The 20899-nt window shown below is 35.8% G+C and overlaps 1 protein-coding gene across 2 annotated transcripts in view; it reads right to left on the bottom strand.

Annotated features, from left to right (window-relative positions):
* LOC111154984 (TBC1 domain family member 5) overlaps positions 1 to 20899 on the bottom strand; it is a 544655-nt gene that overhangs the window by 76037 nt on the left and 447719 nt on the right. For both annotated transcript variants that reach the window (XM_022514953.1, XM_022514954.1), the window contains exon 16: positions 8434 to 8519. In XM_022514953.1, the coding sequence (XP_022370661.1) occupies positions 8434 to 8519 (86 nt within the window). The remainder of the gene's footprint in view (positions 1 to 8433; positions 8520 to 20899) is intronic.

The raw sequence follows: 20899 nt of genomic DNA, 5'->3' as shown, positions 1-20899 counted from the left end.
GCTGATGTTAGTCACACTGTTCTTTCATGCCTACATGACTGACCCCTAATAAAAACCCTTGGGGGATACCAAAGCTTGGGTGAGTTTCCCTAGATGGCAACACTTACCATGTGTTGTCATACATTGCTCCTGGGAGATTTAAGCACTGCACTGGGACAGGGCAATGACAAACTTATACCTGGTTTTTCCTAGACTCCAACCCTTTTTCCTTCCTGATTTTAATCTGTATCCTTTGGCAATAATACACTGTACCCATGAGTATAACAGCTTTCTGGAGTGCTGCAAGTCCTTCTAGGGAGTCACTGAAACTCAGGGAGGTCTTGGGGACCATCAAAAATGGAGACTAAAGGAAGGCAAAAGTTTCTTAGATAGGAAACAAAATGTACTAGCCATAAAAGAAGAAACTGATTCATAAACTTTACTGAAATAAAACTTTTCTGGTCATCAAAAGACATCATTAAGAAAATGAATAGACAAGCCACACACTGGGGAATAATATTTGCAGTATATATATCTGACAATATATAAAGAATTCCTAAAATTAAAAAAAACCACAAATAACCCATAAAATAGGTAAAAAACTTGAAACAACAGTTTTTAAAAGAAGATATACAAATCATTGATAAGTTATGAAAAGATGCTCAACATCACTAGTCATCAGAAAATGCAAATTAACCACAATATGATACCATTTTCAAACCAACTGGGAATGAATAAAACAAAAGAGACTGATAATAGCAGATGTTGGCAAAGATGCACAACTACAGATATTATACAAGGATGTACAAGGATACAAGCCATTGGAACCCCCATATATTCCTGATGGGAGTAGGAAAAGGTATAGTTACTTTTAAGGGTTTGGTAGTTTCTTATAAAGTTAAACACCTATCCTACAGAGCAACGGAATTTCTAAATGTTTACCTATAAGAAAGAAAACCATATATCCATGAACAACAACAGCAACGACAAACAACAACATCCAAACACCTGTACAAGAATGCCCATAGCAGCCTTATTCCTAATACTCTGAATCTCGAGCTAACCCAGTATCTCTCAACAAGAGAATAAACGACTTGTAGTATATTCCTATAATGGAAAGTGACTCAACAATCCAAAGGAAGGAACTATCGCTACATGCAATACGGATGGGCTGTAAATGCGTCATGCCTAGTGAAAAAAGCTAGACGCTCAAGAGCGCGCGCTGTGTGGTTCCATTTATGTGAAGCCCATGAAAGGGTAAAACCAATATTTGGTAACAGGAATCAGAAGGTTGCCTTGGGGTGAAAGGTTGCAACTGACTGTGAAGGGACCCCAGGGAACTCTCAGGTGAAAGAAATGTTCACACCAGGTATATCGTTTCTGATGGCAGTCACATGGGGATGCGCAACGGCCAAAACTCATCAGGTGGAACACTTCCGGTCTGTGTTCGGGTAAAACAGGACGTGTAAAATTAAAAAAGAAAAGGAGAAAGATCTGTTTGCTCTGGACTAGGTAGGAGATAGTATTGCCAGTTTACCTAAATTGGTTGGGAATTAACAACTCTCTCTGATATAAGAGAGCACTTTCAGACATGGATGTGTTCACAGCACAAGTTATCTGAGCACACAAATATCACAAAGCTACATTTAGACAGAAATCAGGGTGCTCTGAAATTCTCATTAGCCAATGAACTACTAATACTGGTAACCATGGACTTCTTGGGTTCACAGCTTGGGGAATATTATTAGCAATTATTTCTTTATGATTTTTTAGCAAGAAAATAGTACTGAGCAATTACAGCCATTATGTAAGTAAATAGAATAAAGCCGAATTTAAAAAAAAAAAATTGTTGATCATATTAAATGGAAATTGTCCAGGGGAATTTTATAATGACTTTTAGGTATTCAAAACAGTATTTGTTTACTCAGTTATTAAACTAAATATTTGGAACCACTATGAACAGTTCCAGGTACTGTGCTAGGAATGTGAAGATTCTAAGATGCAGATCCTGACATTGGTGTGAGTTATTCTACAACTGAAGGTAAAAAGCATTTATTTTATTAATATTTGAATTTGTTCTCTGTGCCAGATACTGAAGAAACAGCAATGAATGAGGTAGATATGGTTGCTGTCCTCACGAAGCTCATCATATTCTAAGACAAGATTGCTGGAAGGATCCTTGGGCTTCTTGGGACTCTGCACTTTCTCAGAACATCTAGTTAGGCCAGGCCCAGAGAGGAGTCCTCTGAAGGGCTGAGATCATGCTCCCATGAAGAGATGCAGAATTATTAGCCATCAGGCATTCTGGGGTAAGAATGGACTGGATGCCATCACTCTCTAGGCATGGGAAGCCCAGCTGAAGAATATGGGATATATCTTAAGAGCTCAGGGTACCCTCCTTATTAGAATCTTCCTACCCTGGAGCCTGGCTTCCTGTTAGATCTCATGCAGGGTTCCCAACAAGAGGCCTTCTGCAGAGGGCCTACCTACCAGGACTGTAATTCTGGAATCTTTCATCATTGATATGAATTGTTTAAACTATGCTCTGACAGGGGGTGAGGGGCAGAGAAAAGCTGGAGTAGTTAGCACAGAGAATGTTCCTATTGATCAGGTGAGTCAAGAGATCAGGAACTGAGCTTGGTACCTTCGGTCTTTAAAATGTTGGTGATACGAAATTGCTTCAGCAAGTTAAGAGGCCTTCAGTGTGGAGCCTGTTAAAAGGCACCACTAGATAGAGTGACACGTGCTCTTGAGGCACTACTGCCATCTTGGGTGCCACCATTTCATCCCCTCTGCAGAGCAGAGAGAATTAAACATTTTGAGAAATCATGTTGTGTCATTTTCAAAACAGAAAATCCATGAACATTCTGGAATAAAGGAGGTATGTGATTCTACTCTTAATGTAAGCAACTGCAGTATTTAAAAACTATGAAATTCTGTTCCATGCCTACTCAACTGGGCATTTTAGTAGTTACAGATTCCTAAATAAATTGATAGGTCCTTCTGAAGACTGGTCACAAATTAGATGTACTTATTTTTTTTATAGCAGCAATTTCTGGTTATTTAAGGACAAAACTGGAACGAGATTTGAGTGTTAAATTGTCATTCTGAGCTTAAAAGTTGAATGAATAAGAAAATGTCAATTCCCATTTTTAAAAAGAAATTTGCAAGTAAGTAAAATCAGAGCACAGTGAATATTATCCACACACGTAATGGAAAATCTACCACTAAAATACCTAGGCACTTGCTTTTAAAGACTTAATTATAGCAATCCATGGTAAAGCAGAGACGAGAAATCAGGCTTCTTGATTTCTAGAGATATTCTTATCCATGAAATCACATGTCATCTTTGCATCCTCGTCCCTTATTTGGATAAGCAACACAAATAGAAGTCCACTGCCATAGATATATCAGGTATTAGTTCCCTGCTTTTCAGGTGTCTGCTTGTCTCCTGTCTGTTTTCTATTTATTGATCACTTCTGGGGGTTCCTGCATGGATATGCCCCCCCCCCCCACCATTCCCACTCCCTCTCTTGCTGCTTCATGACAGCCCCAAGGCATTAACTCTTTAAGAGCCTCTAAACAGCTAAGAAAGTAGTTGCAAGGTTAATTATGGTTGAAGGGCTCAGCCAGATAAAAGCCAGATAAAAGACCCAGATAAGATCTTGGGTCTTAAATAAGGAAATGAGGACTTTACCAGTGGTTTCACAGCTATAGTGGTTTTTGATCATGGATAAGCAAACCTCCAGGGAATTATCTGGTGGTTATAAAGAACTGGAAGAATTCTTCAGCAAGATTATCAAGTTTGGGGCACCTGGATGGCTCAGTCGGTTAGGTATCTGCCTTCTGCTCAGGTCATGATCTGGGGTCCTGGGATTGAGCCCCTCAGCTGGCTCCCTGCTCAGTAGGGAGTCTGCTTCTCCCTCTACCCTTCCCTCCTGCTTGTTATCTCCCTCTCAAATAAATAAATAAAATCTTTAAAAAAAAGGTTATCAAGTTTGTCTTAATTTATACTTCAATTGGTGACTAAGGGTATTCATGTACCTTCACCAGTGCTAGCTTACTCATTCACTCACTCACTCATTCATTCATTCATTCTAAATCACTTTCTTGAGGTATAACTGACATACAAACAGCTGTACATATTTAATGTGTACAACCTGATGAGTATGGAGATAAGTAAACACATGTAAAACCATCACATCTATGCCATTAACATATCACCTCCAAAAGTTTTCACTCTCCCTCTTTACTATTATTGCTCATTGTTTTACTTTTTGTGATAAAAACACTTAAAATAAGATCTACCCTCTTAGCAAATTTTTTATATTAATTAATATATTATTATTACCTATGGGCACTATACAGTAGATCTCTGGGACTAACTCCTCTCTGGCTCATTTATTTTTAATTTTCTAATATGAAAGGTGAAAATGATACTTCATTGGTATTTTAATTTGCATTTCTATGACTAATTATGAGTTTGACTAGCCTTTTAAATGTTTATTTGCAGGGTGCCTGGGTGGCTCAGTGGGTTAAAGCCCCTGCCTTCGGCTCAGGTCATGATCCAGAGTCCTGGGATCGAGCCCCGCATCAGGCTCTCTGCTTGGCAGGGAGCCTGCTTCCACCTCTCTGCCCGCCTCTCTGCCTGCCTCTCTGCCTACTTGTGATCTCTATCTGTCAAATAAATAAATAAAATCTTAAAAAAAAATAAATGTTTATTTGCTGTTTGAAATTCTTTTAGTAGTGCCTACTGTATTCTAGACACTATGTTAGGTGCTGGGGTATAACAGTTAACAAGACAAAATGTACAGTTTACATTTCAGTGCAAGAAACAAACTATAAAAATAATAAAAAACCCCAATCATTTTTTTTAACCACTTCAGGTAATAAGAATTGCTATAAAACACAAAAACAAAAATAACAACAAAGTAAAGAGAGTAAAGGGGTCCATTATTTTAGATAGGGTAGTCAAAGAGAGGTTGTCTGAAGAGATGATATTTGAACACAGTAATGTGCCATGTGGATCCTTGAGGAAGAATCCAGGCACAGAGCACAAAGCAAGCTCAAAGCTCCGGAAGTGGGAACATGTTTGTTTGCTTGAGGAATAGTAAGCAGGCCAGTGTGGCTGGAGTTCAGTGAGAAAGAGGAAGAATGGTGGTAGTAAATGGGGTTGGAAAGACTGGAGGCCAGATCACGTAGGGCTTACCCTGCAGGTCATTAACTGAATGGTTCTGGGTAGTAGAGTGATAGGATCTGACTTACATATATCCAGCTGCTATATGGAAAAGGTCTATAAAGAAGTGAGAAAGTAAAAAGATCAGTTAAGAGACTAGTGGTGACTTGGTATTAGGAGTACAGAGGGAAAGGTGATTTCTTTGAGGATATATTTTGAAGAGGATTTGCTGATGGTCTTGATGTGTGATGTAAGAGAGAACAATTCAAGGGCAATTCTAAGGTTTGATCAACTGGATTGGCTATTTATTGTAATAGCGAAACACAGGGGAATAACAGTTTGAGGAGGTATAATCAAGAGTCTAGTTTGGAAAGTATTAAATTCAAGATACATGTGAGACATCCCAGAGGAAATACTGAGTAAACAGTAGAACACAAAGAGTCTGGAGTTGAAAGGAAGAGGTCTTATTAAAAATGTAAATTAAGGACCCTTCAGTCATAAATGGTATTTAAAGCCATGAACCTGGACTGAGATCATCTAGGGAATGAGTACAGTGAAGAAAGGAAGTCTGGGGGGTGTTCTAAAATTTATAAGCAGAAAAGGAGGATCCAACAGAGCACGGCATGAGATGGAATGGCCAATGAGATAGGATCTCATGTTTCTTACTGAACTGCATAAGTTCTGTATACATTAATGATACTAGTTTGTCAGTTACTTACACTACATAAATTTTTCCAATTTTCCAACTGGAAAAAACTTGCTTTTTGAATCAGTTTATTTTATTTTTGCACTTGATCTTAGCCAAAAGGCCGAGAAGCGATAGTTTATTTTATTTTTGACATATCTACTTAAAAATAGTTGTGTAGTAAAATGTACCATTCCCTTCATGATTTTTCCCCTTATTTTTAAGGTTAAAAAGTCTTCTAATAACCAGAGATCAGACAGACACCTGCATTTTATTTCTACTTTTGCTTGAGTGTACTTTGATTCAGTTGGAATTTGTTTTGGTGTATGATAATGTTATAAGTTGATATTCTTTCAAAAGATTTGTCAGGTTTCCCAACATCATTTACTAACTCTCTCACTGGTCTGTGATATGTTTTCACATACACCTTTCATTTGGTTCAATTTGGTTCAGTTCTTCACATATACCTTTCATTTGGTTCAGTCTGAAAGTACAACAGAGCTGGTGAAAAACCTTCCTTCCAATCATCACAATGATACTATGTATAAGAATTTCAATGTGTGTATAAGGAACTGCTAAAACAGAACCAACATTTTGAGGAGAAAAATGCAAGGACAGAAGCCTAAATAGAAGAAAGATAAAATATGAAGGGTAGAAAGGAAAGGGTATAACCCATTTCCATTTTTGAAAAAAAAAAAAAAAAAAAAAAAAGTAGACATTGAAAAATGTAAAAAGATAACATGTATACACATTTTTTTTGTTGAGTAACTTCCCCAGGCCAGCCATTATCCTCAGTGCTCTCAAGTGGTAAGACAATGTGCCAGCTGTCAAAGGCTTAGATTTTGGTGGGGAAATTGGGGAGTCAGATGACACACATAAAGGAAGTCTGTAACTTCAGTGAGTAATGAACACTATGAAAGTAAGACTGGGCAAAGAGGTAGAGAGTGAGCAGAAGAGAAAAAAACAAGAGGAAGGTCCAAGGGGCCTCTGTGAGGTGACCTTTGGGCTGAGCTCTAAATCATGCAGAAGAAAGAAAAGAGGGAAAGAAGAGTGCTCCAGGAACAGGGAAGAGCAAGTGCAAGCGTAAGTTAAGAGAAGGGGACAATGGAAGGAGTGAAGGTCACAGAGATAGAAAATGGACCCAGGAAGAACATGTCAACACTTCAAGTAGCCTTTGGAGGCATTCATGTTGGGGTGTGACAGACTCTGTTGTCAACTGAGAGTTATTTGGCTGTTACGTGAAAACTAAAATGGTGGTGGGGTTTTGGGGAGGTAGGGGAGTGAAGAAGGGATTCTAGCTAGAAAGATCTCGTATAAAGAAAGTACCTAAAAATACTGTGTCCTTTTAAACATACTTAAACTAAATATTTGACATGATAGAATAGAATAGAAATACAAGTGTCTACACTATAAGATTCCTGAGGGCAGGAGTTTTTTCTGGTTTGTTCACTCAGCAAAGAAAATCTTGCATGCAATAAAAATTTGTTCAATTAAATGAACAAAGTGACTAAGGAGAAGATCCTTTCATTAGTGAAACAAGAATCTGATGAAATGAACAAACCGAAGAGCTTCAGAGAAGCCTCATTGGCCATAGAGCTGGTGTCACAACGACACAGCACATTAAAATGTGATGGATTTCCATCAAGGACGGGTCACTTAAAAATAATATTACACTAAAACAGGGTTCAAGACACAAGTTTAAATTTAGCCACTCTCTTGTAAACTTCTCACCCTCCAGACTATGAGTTTCGATGTGGCGAGAATTAGAACTTCTTTTTAACTCTCCAAGTAAGAGCAGAACACATAGTATGTGTGTACTCCATAAATGTATATTTAGGCTGCTGGAATCCTACTGAAGAAAAGCTAGCATACAGGCAAAATGCTTAAGGAAAAAAAATTCGGACAACTTGGCAGCATTTATCATTACTAACATTTTAGTCTTCCAGCGTAAACTTTGAAATTACATTCTAATTTGAGATGGTTCTGGTTTGACAAGTTAACTCTTGAGACATCTGAGTACAGTATTATGAAAGAACAAAACTGCTCATCAACCCCTTATGCCAATGTTAATTTCTTTTAAAAGTAGAATTTTAATGTTTTTTTATTCCTACAGTGACCCTTAAAATTTCTATGTATATAATCACAAATGCACACACAAGATGCATTTATAAGCTTATTGTGTAGTTCTAAAGACAGTTGGGAAACCCAATTTTAATTTTGTTACTGAAATAATTTAAAAATATATTATAGAACTGCCTCTTTTCAATCAACAGCAAGGATCTAGAAAGACATTATACAAGTAGGCACAATTTATTCAGGTTTATTAGTGTTAGAAAAATGAAGTTGTCTAACTTCAAATTATAACAAATACTCTACTTTTTCTTCTTACCACTCACTGACAGCAATGTATGCATTTTCTCATGCCTTAAAAAAAACTCAGATATTTTATTTAGTAGAGATGTCATTGCATGCATTAACCACCGATATGCTAAAATCCATAAATTTATTGTCAGCAAATGTGTAAAAATTCCTGACCATCTCAGAGAACATCTTTGTGGCTCATAACTTTCATCATTCAAGAAAGAGGACTTACCGGCTTTTATTCATGAGGTCTGCTCCACGTGCTTTGTAATAATCTAAATTTGGATGGAATTGGTAAGTCACTGGTCTTGGATTTCTCTATAGAAAAGAAAAATTTTAATGTAAAAAGCTATTTAAATTACACATTAACACATACAAGGACAAAAACAATTGTTTTTATATTCTTTCAGAAAAAAATACATATAATAATGAAGTTCAATAATTAGTGTGCTTGGGTTTTGCTTTCCTAGTTGAAGTTTTACCTTAAATGATCTTAGTCCTGATTAAACAATGAAATTATTTTTTATCTTTTACTTTTACCTGTCTCAAAATTTACATAGATTTATTCCTGTCATTAGATTTTTTTTTTTTTCCCAAGTACACTTAATACTACAGAGTGTTGTATTAGTTTCAGGTGTACAATATAATGATTCAACAATTCTATATTCTATATAAATTCACATTTCCAAGTGCTTAAGATAAGTGTATATTCTATAGTCTATATAGACTATAGAATATAATTCTATATTCTATATAATTCTATAATATAATTCTATATTCTATATAAATTCACATTTCCAAGTGCTCAAGTGATTTATTTCTGATCATTTTGATTGCTTTTAATATGAATTTCCAAAATACAGTAAAATCAAATTCTGACAAAACTGAAAAATTACACGAGATGTAACACAAGCACAGTCTACCCTTAAGGCCTGAGAGATACGAAGTGTTAAGAAAGCTGCATTTTGGAAGGAGAGTAAAAATCCCTGTCAGTTTTGGATAACCAGAATGCCAAATATGCCCACTAGATGGCACACCAAGTCCTTCTCCAAAAATGAATCTGTTATTTTAGAATTGAGTAGTTCTTTTAAAGTTAGAAATTTCTATGTCATCTATTCTTATATACGAGTTTAATCAGTACCCAGGTAGTGAAAATATTAGCAGGGTGCCATCACATGCAAAAGCAAACTGACCAACGCACATAAAAACAGCAATATGCTGGCCTTTCTTGCATTTGATACTTATTCATAAACACCGTAGAAATGTCCTGAGATGAGGTCAGGGTCTCTATCTAATATGTTATTATCACTTACTGTGTCTACTATTTAAATGTTTCACGTACCTCATAGGCAAATAAAAATTAAGCCAATTCTACTTTATAAAAATAAGTATGTTAATATCACAGCTTAAATGAATACCACCTCTAAAAATGTTAAACTACATACATTTTTCATTAAAAAGTTTTACGAAACTTATATATAAATGTGTTCCAGTGTTTACCTGAACTTATAATTCAAATTAATAACTAGGACTTTGAATTAGAGCATGCCCTGTTCTTTGAGAGATCTATCTAGACATAGAAAGGCTGCATTTTATCTTCATAGAAAATTACCAATATGCTTTGATATCAATCCTTGGAGCCATAATAATCCCAAGGCACTGATATACTTGTATGTATGCAGGGGGTATATAATTGCTAAGGTTAAATAGTTTGAAATTCATCAAGCTAACAAGCTGCATCTTAATGGCCATGATGGACCTTTTCTTTTTCTGCTGAAAAGAGAATATTTACACAGCTCAACCCTTTCATATCTCTTCCAAGTCAGCCCTAATCATCTGACAAAAATGACAATCCCTTGATTTAGCTCCAGCTACTACTCCTCTGGTTTGGTATTCAACACAGTTCTACAATAATCAAATCTGAATGGCCTTGATGAAGATAACCGATGCTTCCATGACTACCGTACTATTAAGTCTAACAGTGCAACTTTTCTCTCTCTAGGAATTACACGGGTTTCCTCGTGGTAGCTGATGACAACCTGGACCCGAGTAGAATGGGAAAATAAAATAGAGGTGAAAGCCACTGGCAGTCTGCCAGCACGTTCATGATTTATTTAAAAAATTAACTTCCTCAGGACTATCATTCGTGACTAATTTTGCTCTTTATTCTCACTACCTGGAAATACATTTTGTTTTTGCTAATATTTAAAAGGCTTTTCTTCAGATTCCCAACAAACTAATAAAAGATTATGTTACTTTTTGCTAGAAAACAATGAAATAAGGGATCGCATGGGGCAATTTCTTGAAACATCTTTATAAAGAAATGGCAAGCAATTCAAGACACGAAGTGCTGATCTATCTAAGCACTTAAACCCATTATTAGGAATAATGATCTAACTTGAACATATGAATGAGGCTCAAGTATTGCTTTCACAGAGACCGATTTAAATTCCTAGGAGACTTACTAGTATCAAAGGGAGAGGCAGTTTAAAGTATCGCTGTATTGGGATAAAAAAAAAAAACAATCAAAAGATGATGTTGGAAAAACAGCATTTGAAATGTAAGAAAATAAAATCAGAGGTTAAAGTTGAAAGTTATTCAATAGGATTTTCTAAGAATATGATGCTATTACTAAAACATAACTATGTACACATAGAGATGATCTAGACTAGCACTGTCCAACTGAAATATGACATGGGTCACAAACGCAAGCTTTAAATGTGATTTAAAATTTTCTAGCAAGCACATTAAAAAAAATAGAAACAAGTTTAATTAAATATAATATTTTGATTCAGTATATCTAAAATTTGCCACTGTAACATGTAATCAATATAAAATTCCTTGAGATATTTTACATTCTTCCTTTTATACAGTCTTTGAAATCCACTGCATATATTACACCTACAGCACATTTCACTTTGGATCAGCCACATTTCGAGTGCTCCACAGCCACATGTGGCTTGTGGCTACTGTAATAGACAGCACAGAACTAAATGTCTGACATGTACATAAACCAATGCATGCTTGTAAAAACAACATGTATAGACATGAACAATAAAAGGGCAGATATACTTTGATACGTTAAGATTCAGTCCTAACAGCTCTTCATTTGCCTATAATTCTCTTTTACCTAAGTTAGTTTTCTGAATAGGGTTTTAAGAAGTCAAGAATTTTTTAACAATGTCCATTCACGCAGCTATGTACTAAAATGATAACAATGGTTTCCTTAGGGGCATGAGATTAAATGAGTATAATTCTAACTTAACACAACTGAAATATTTTAAAAGTAAAGATATACTTGCTTTTCTTATTTAAAGGGATTTTTATCCTAATAAAATTTTCATAGAAATGTAACAGTTCTGATTTTTAATTTTGAAAGATCTGGAATTTCCTCTAAAATATGAGCCAGTAGAATTCTACATATATAAAACAATGTAATGTAAGAGAGACCAGACTCCATGATAGCTGTAATTTTTCATCATGTAGGACAGGGATATCAACAGTTTTAATAGTATGTCTTTGCACGGACTGGAACGATTACTAATTATTTTAAATCCATTTTTACACAGATAGGATTTTGACTATTAGAAGCTTTTCCAAACCAATGTGCACTAAAAACATAAACCAAAACAAACCTCTTGTTTTGGTGAATTTTTCTTTGGAAGAAAGACAACAAAATGGTGATCGTAACTGACACTGGTCTGTGTACAGAGAAATACCAATTTTGTTCCACGATGTGGGAAGTCTATATAATTATACATGAAGATGCAGAAATTACAGATTCAGTTCACCCTGAGTTTACCATGCCTCTCCTAGACCAACCCAGATGGACTCGAGATACATCTTCTATAAGCTTGCAGCTAAATACCAGTACCAGTCACCAAATTCTTCTCTGTTAACAAGCCTTTAGAGTTTTTCTTAAAGCTTTCTCTTCAATATTTTATTTTATTTCAATATAAAGAGAATGTTGAAAATCCCACCCATGGCATAGACAGGCTGGATTTTTGGGAGGCATCTTAAAGCCTTGTGGACAAAATGACTTCCAGAAGCAGAAACAAGCATCCTAGAAGGAAGTATATGGGAAAACCAAACCAAACCAAACCCAACCCATGCTGTGTTTCTGAATTTCCCAAAATGCTTTTGTTAATTTGGCATGATGACAAATCAGTTTTTAAACAGTACTTAAATGACAGCGATCACTCTAAGGGATAAAAGTGACTGAAACCTATTTAACCTCTCCACTGCAATTTATATTCTATACTTCTAAGGTCTCTGTTACACGCTAGAAAGCCACTCCTTAATGTAACTGCAGGTAAAAAAAAAAACAAAAACAACACCCTCTCCCTTACGGAGTATGACTTCTGATGGTGGTCACCTCCCCTCTGCTCTCCTCTATATGGAGATCATAGATCAGCATATCACCTCCCGCCCCCGAACCCCTTATCTGCATCGTAATATTTCAGTATTTTAAGCTCACTTTGTGTGCTAATATACAAAAATTTAAATGTTAACACACACTAAGTACAACTAACTGTAAGATACTATAGGAATAATTCATTGCAATATGGTACGTGGCAGTTTTCCTTGTTCTTAGCCTGGGGATATCAAACTCATCCAACAAAGGTCATTACAAATAGTACTTTCTAGATTGATCCCTTAACTAAACTTACCCTCACTTGAAGATGACTATCTCCTTTTGAAATGTTATATAGAGAGCACAGAAGGAAAGGAGTCTGAAGTATTCATCCTGCTTGGAACAACACAATGTGTTTCAAAGGGCTGGCTATTTACAAACACATGCAGAACTGAGAGGAGCAAAAGAAAAGCAATTCCCTGTGACTCCACTGAACCCTTCTCTAATTTATGAATGTACCAGGAAGAGTTAAAGTTATATGTTAAAAACAAAGGGACTAGGGGAAACATCAGTCATCTGCTGCTGGCAGGCGAGGCAAGGGATCAGGAGTTGGTGAGGGTCCCTGCTCCACCCACCACTAGCTGAGCCCTTGTGCCATGTCAGTTACACCCCTAGCTCTAGTTTCCTCATTGAAAACTTGTGGTAAGGAGCATGAGGTGCGCAGTATGGTGCCGGGCACGTGATAAAAACTCAATGAAACGGAAGCTATGATTATCTCCTGATAACACTGACAAACAGGCATTTGTGAGCAAAGCTGATAGTCTGTCAGCTTAAAATCCATGATAAACTATACGTAGAGAAAGTAATGCTTTTGAAGAACATATGTAAATTTAGAGTAGATATTTACCAACCATTACATTTTTTTAAAAGCAAAAACACATATTTAGGAAAATATTTCATATATACTGGATCTTCTCTGTGGGGAGAAAGACTGTTTTACTCCTAGGAATAGAGTCCATGTATTTTTATAAATTTTAAAAACCTGTAAAACCATATTAATGCACATTTGCTTGCCAGCTTATGAGGTTATATTAATAAAAGCGATTTCCTGCAATATGTCCAATTATCACTTTTATAGTTTATTGATCACAATTTTACCTTAAACTGATAAAGTTCTTGTAGCACTTGTTTAACAGAAAAGATTGTTTATAATATAATGCATGTTTGGCATGAAGAAAAGAAAATATTTGACAAACGAAGAATTGCTTAGTTTTCATTTCCCTATTATCTTGCTACCAACTCTTAATTTTTCGCATGCCAGTTTAGAAAAGGGGAAAAAATAAGGCTCAGAAGGAGAAGCAGCACTGTAAAAATATGTCGAACATTTCTCTTTGATGAAAAATGAGACTCTTATTTTAGTGAATATGTTATTGCCTCAATGCTGGGGGAAAAGCAACCGTCATTAGAAAAACGAATTGCTCAGCTGTTTATAAGCAAAAAGCTCTAGGGGAATTTCTTAGGACCCCAAAGGCAAAGCATTACAGGGTTATACAAACATATGTTGCAGGTGTTTTAGGGGAGACAGGTGGGCAAACCTCCGCCATGGAAGAGGAGTGAGTTTAATACGCTGTAAGTGAAACGAGAGAACCCACATGCATCCAAGTGTGGGGGTGCCATGATGCCAGTGAGCTGGGGCTGCAGAGCAAAAACTCGCCCTAAAATTATCTTGTTAGTGCCAAGCAAACAGAATTCTTTCCTTCTTGTAGTTTTATAGAAAACAAACACTGCCAATTACTTTTTTTTTTTTTTTTAACTAAAGGTATTTTAAACCTGGAACAAAGAACAGCCTGAAATAGCGATAATTATCCAAAAAAAGATAAGGATGAAGTATTGTTGCCTTTATTTAAACAAATATTCCTAAGGAGACAGTTTGTTGTAATACCCCCTCTTTGGTTCACTAGGCAACATTAGATTTATCATAATTCTCCTAAAGCCTAAGATATTTCTATATTAAAATGCTAATTTTGTCTTTTCTTTTGCCTGTAATTAAAGCTGGGGAAATTTGTGATCTGATATTCACTGATTGCTAGAGGGTCCACAAAGGTCTCACTATTTTTGTTTCTTATTGCCACATACTGTCCTCTTCATTAAAATTAGATAGAGTAACATAGTGGATCAAAAAGGCAGACATTATAATCCTAAATGCTCACAAAATTCCCATTTAAGAAAAAAATATATAAAAATAAAATAAGTGGTATTAGCTGGATATTGCTGTCAAACCTAGACTTGTTATCTTATTTCTTTGCTCGTCATTTATCTGAGAGTTCATTTTCTTTTTATATTACTTGTTGAGACAATACTCATTTTACTACACATAACTATAAAAATAGTATATTGAGCTATGCCTTCTGTATTTAAACCATTTTTCCTTTATTCTTTAAAACAACCCATACCATGAATTAAATGTCAAATACTTAGTATAAAATAAACTCACAAAAAAACAGATTTGGAAAAATAAATCTAGTTTGATTGTTGTGCAATATTACAAATCCAAAATGTAGATACAATGCATTCATCGAGTTAACATAGAGAAAAAAATAAATCTTTGTAACAAGGTTGCAAATTAGAGTACTATTCCAGTACCAGTATTAAAATGACCTCTGGTTTATATACTAATGATTCTGATGTATTTTGATGTGACATATATATATGTATATAGAATACGAGGCATTAAGAATCTTAGTGCAATTGACAGAAATAGGCAATTATATTCTATGCATCTGCAGATTAAAACTTAAAGAGAAAATTTAAAAGCCCTTAAAAAAGTTAAAAAAAAAAAAGGAAGCAAAAAATCATTAATTGGATAAAGACACAGACAAAACCTCTGAACCCATGCCAGCCTCATTTTACATACTGAATAAGCCCAATTCCCTAAAGTGACATCCCCATCTATACCCTGGCAAGCCGAGATCTCAGATGGCAGAGAAGCATTTTAAACCACCTGTGCGTTATGCTTGACTGTAGCTTCACACAATAAATAGACACCAAAAGAGAAATAAATTTTTTTCCTTTTTTAAAATATATTTACATTTTTGAATTTAGCATGTAGGAAGATGCCAGATTAACATGCCCCCCAATACACACCCACACACACACACACACACACGCAAAGTTGTTTAGGTCTACATGTTTTCTCTGTTACTAATACTGGGCCTCAAAACATTCCTTTTGGTTAGCTCTTTTCAGTAGTACTGAACTCTTCACCTTTTTCCCCTCCTTAAATGTGAGCAGGATGGGGGAGAAAGTTACTTGAGTGGTTTAAAGAAATATGGAAACCCGTTTGTCTTTGCCCAAGAGTGGTCCCCAATCTTCAATGATACAAAGGAAAAAGGAAAGAGGCATTCTCAAAAAATATTCCTAATATTTCAATTTGGGACTTCAAGCTAAAATCTTTGATATGAAAATTATCATTGTAAATTTTTATCTTTAAAATGTTAAAATAAGTTTAAACAATGTATCATCAAAATAGAAGCAATTCAAAACTGGGCTTTTGAATCCCAAAGAACAAGCCTAGGTGACCCCATGGGAATGAGAACCCTGGTTTGAGAAATGTTGCTCCCATCTTCTTTTCTCTATCTTCTTCCCTTTCATTACCTGCTTTGCAATTGCCAAGAGAACAAAAACTAAAATCCTGCACACTGAGGCCTGGTAAAAGGAAGACTCGCACAGCCACAATTCTCATGCAGTTTGGGGAGTAATTTCAGTGATAAAATTTCCAGAAATTAAATTCATTTATTATATAAATCCACTCTTACAAAGGTCATTCACTTATACTATATTTTTTTATGCTTTCTAACATAACAATGAAGTATCAGTAATGAACTTTAAAATGTCTATATGAAGAAGGAAATCAGAAAACAACCAGAAATAACAGATTAGTTATGTGTTCCTGAGTGAGACCAATCTCTACTTAAGAAAGTGTGTCAAATTAGGCCACTTAAAAAGTCCCTATAGATGGACTCTTGCCTTTCTTATTTTGTTCAAGATTTCATGTATCATAAAAAAAGAAAACCAGATGCAGGTACGAATTTCTCTTAAGAGTAGATAGTGTCATAAAACACTCTTTTTTAACCAGTAACTCTGGATACAGGTCAGTCTTAAAACCACAGCCCCTTCAAATATCCAGTGATAACTGGCATGTCAACTGCATGCTGCTCACAGGACAGTCTATGCTTGGGGTTCTGATCTCTTTTGTGCTGTGGACTGCTCTGCTTTCTGGTGATGACTTTGGGCTCCTTTTCAGAATAATATTTTCAAATGTATAAAATAAAATAAATAGGGTTACAAAGCAAACCAATTATGCTGAAATGCTGTAATCAAAATATTGAACAAATTTATAACATAGTGAAATGTACTTTTATATTAATGTATTAAATAAGATATAGTGACTGGTCTAATCATTTCTATAATTTAGAAGTAGCGATGAATGTAAATGGTATTTCAAGATATCTTCATCAACTGTAATGTGATATAGAATATCTGTGATTGCTATTAGTGAAAATGTCTGAGGTGCTGTCAATACTACTGCAGTTTGTTATCCTCATCCCTCCTTGAAGGAAATACTAAATTTTCGTAAGAGCTTAGTGAAGATAAAGATGTACATTTTTCCCATCTAAGTTCTCAGAACTCCCTGAATTCCACTCACAGACCATTTGGGAGCTTTTCTCAGAAACTTGAAAGTGGCTATGGATAACAGCTTTCATCTAGGGACGCAGAGTCCTATGGATACCACTGGATTAGTTTATTAACCTTTTTACTGCAGAGATGTGGGCAGAGTATAATAGTCAGATATAAAACAACCACAACAGCACGGGCAGCTCTGGACAGCTCCTGCTGTGCCAGGCTTTAATCATTCAGATGCTGCATTTCCTTAACTACTGACATCAAAGTACTTCAATATCTTAACAACTGGTATACCTGTAGCACCAGAGGAGTGCCAGATGTGGAGAGAAACAGCATTTAGGAGTAGGGATCTTTAGAAGCACAGGTTTGCCCTGGGTAGCATCCTGTACCTTATCTGCATGAATGAGAAATGAGGTTACATGGGGGGTGAGGGTGAGGATGATGGGGAAGTGCTCCATGACAGAGAAGCAAGCTGTCTACTTCTGGAGAGACCACTCATTCTGAGCTAACTTCTCTGATTTCCCTACTGGTGTGGAACAACTGATGGCATCCAGATTTGTAGAGGGATGCTTCATAACTGGGGTTGTCCATTCACCACTTTTTTTGGAGGTAGCTGATGTTTCAAATGCTCTAAGAAAATAACTCTTTTAAGAGGTAATTCTTTCCAAAGAATCAAATCGGTTAGCTGGGGTCCAAGATCCCCCTGGTTGGAACTTTGAATCAGTGAGATGAAATAGAGCTGGATACTTTGTAGTGATTCAGCAAGTAGAATGAGAAGGGCTTAAGTAATCACCCCATCTAGGTTATAAGGAATCTTTGGAGGCCATTTCTTCTCCAGTAGTTATTCTCTGTGGAAGTACAGAGCTCTTATTTCCTGGGAGACTGCATTGAGAATGCCCTCAAGAAAGATGACTTACTTATTAGATGAAAGGGGGAAAAAAGTACAGAAAAGCAAAGTATAATTCTTTCAATGTATTTTTTTTTTTTTTACAGAAATAGTTTGCAGAAATTGATGAGATGATCTTAAAATTTATACGGGAATGCAAGTGACTCAGAATAGCTAAAATTATCTTGAAAAAGACAGAGTACATGGACTCATAATTTCTGATTTCAAAACTTATTACAAAGCTATAGGAATCAAGATAGTGTGGTACTACCACTAAGGACAGACATATAGATCAATGGAATACAAGTGAGACTCCAGAAATAAACCCTCACATTTATGATTAGCTAACTTTGGAAAAGGGATATGACAATTCCAGAGGCGATAGATTAGTCTTTTCCAAAAATACAACTGGATATCCATGTGCAAAAGAATAAATATGGACCCTTACCATACATCACACACAGAATTGATTCAAAGTAGATCACAGACCTAAACGTAAGAGCTAAAACTATCAAACTCTTAGAAGAAAACACTGGAGTAAAAATTCTTTGTGATCTTGGGCTAGGCAATGATTTCTTAGCAATGACACCAAAGCTCTAAGTGATAAAAGAGAAGACTGATAAGTTGGACTTCACCAACATTAAAAACATTTGTGTTTTAAAGGATACCATTCAGAGAGTGAAAAGACACACAGATGAGAGAAAATACCTGCAAATCAGGTATCAGGTAAGAGTCTTCTAACAAGAATATATAAAGAACTCTTATAACTCAATAATAAAATGACAACACAATTAAAAATGGGCATTTTTAGAAACATTAGGGACATTACAGACATTTCTCTAAAGAATATGTACAAATGGCCCATAAACACATGAAACTATGTTTAACATAATTAGTCCGAAGAGGAATGTAAATCAAAACTAAAATGAGGTGGGGCGCCTGGGTGGCTCAGTGGGTTAAGGCCTCTGCCTTCAGCTCAGGTCATGTCCCAGGGTCCTGGGATCGAGCCCCGCATCGGGCTCTCTGCTCAGCGGGGAGCCTGCTTCCCCCTCTCTCTCTGCCTGCCTCTCTGCCTACTCGTGATCTCCGTCTGTCGAATAAATAAATAAAAAATCTAAAAACAAAACAAAACAAAACAAAAAACTAAAATGAGGTACCATTTGATACCCATTAGAATAGATATAATAAAAAAGACAGAAATAACAAGTGTTGGCAAGGATGTGGAGAATATGGGTCCTAATGCATTTTTGGGGGAATGTAAAATGGTGTAACCACTTTGCAAAACAGTTTGGCAGTTCCTTAAAAGGCTGAATGTACAGTTACCATATGATCAAGGAATTCCACTGCTAGGTATATATCCAGGAGAAATAAGAATATGTCCACAAAAAAATTTGCATAGGAAGTGTTCACAGCAGCACTACTCATAGTAACTACAGAGTGGACACAACCCAAGTGTCTACCAGCTGATGAATGGATAAACAGAATGTGGTATATCCATAATAGAATATTATTTGGTGATAAAAATAAAGTATTGATACAAGCTACAGCATGGATAGACCTCAAAAACATTATGCTAAATTAAAGAAGCCAGTCACCAAAGACATACCCTACTGTATGATTCCATTTACACAAAATATCCAGAACAGGCAAAGCCATAGGAACAGAAATTAGATCAGTGGTTGCCCATGGTAGGATGGGGGGAGGGGAAGAAAAGTGGAGAATGACCACTAGTGGGTACAAAGGTTCTTTTGGGTATGATGAAAATGTTCTAAAATTAGATTATGATGATGGCTGTACCTGTCTGTAAATATTATTAAAAACCAGCCGGTTGTATGCTTTAATGAGTGGATTTTTTATTCGATGTAAATTATATCTTAATCTAGTGTTAAAATCAAGAAATATGATATATGCTGGTAAATGAATACACATACACATACGTTTTTCTTTTCTTTTTTCTAGGAGAAAAGAACTGATGCAGGCAGAGGAGGACTAGATAGAGAATTTGTTTTTTACTTTGTATTTTTTCATACTTTTGTAATTTCCTTAACATGTGCCATATTACTACACTCCCATCTGCCTATTGATGGAAGTTATTTCTACAATGAGTTTATGTACCAGGACCATTCTGATTTCTTCTTTATACTTTTCTGCACTACATGAAAAATAAAACTTATCTCTTTAATGCTACTTAGAATAAAAGATAAAAAGTCTTTTATATCTTTCTCAGTTTAGTTTTTGCACTCATATCACACATATCATAGATTAAATAAGTATGCAGAACACTTTACAATTTTGGCTAAAGCTGTCAGTCTTTTCCCAAAAGTCTATCATACAGCGTTATGCTTACTTTTTTTTTTTTTTTTTAAAGATTTTATTTATTTAGTGAATCATTTTGACCTCTAGTAGGACTGGTTCTTTCCATACAAGCCTTTGAAGATCTGGGAATTCAGATGAGACTGACACTCGAAGGTCATCTAGAAGCCTTAAATGGCACGAACTATGGCATTTAAGTACAAACTAACACACATACACACATGTAATCTTACAGATCTGGCAGTAACTCCTTGTAAACATACCCTTAATTTCAATCCTTCCCGTCCAATCCTTTTTATATTCATCTTTTCGCTATCACCTCTCTGCATAAGAACTCCTAAACCTCCATCTCCGGTATCAACATTTCAGATGGCCTTTTAGACAGAAACTTAGACCCAGGACATAAAAATCGAGGCTGAGCAAGTTCTATCATTCTGCTTTCTCCATGACTCCTGTGGCAAG

Source organism: Enhydra lutris, unplaced genomic scaffold, assembly GCF_002288905.1.
Source record: "Enhydra lutris kenyoni isolate GAN:26980312 unplaced genomic scaffold, ASM228890v2 scaffoldscaffold39, whole genome shotgun sequence".
NCBI classification, from domain to species: domain Eukaryota; kingdom Metazoa; phylum Chordata; class Mammalia; order Carnivora; family Mustelidae; genus Enhydra; species Enhydra lutris.
Note: the sequence above shows the minus strand (reverse complement) of the source record. Positions and strands in the feature narration are given on the sequence as shown.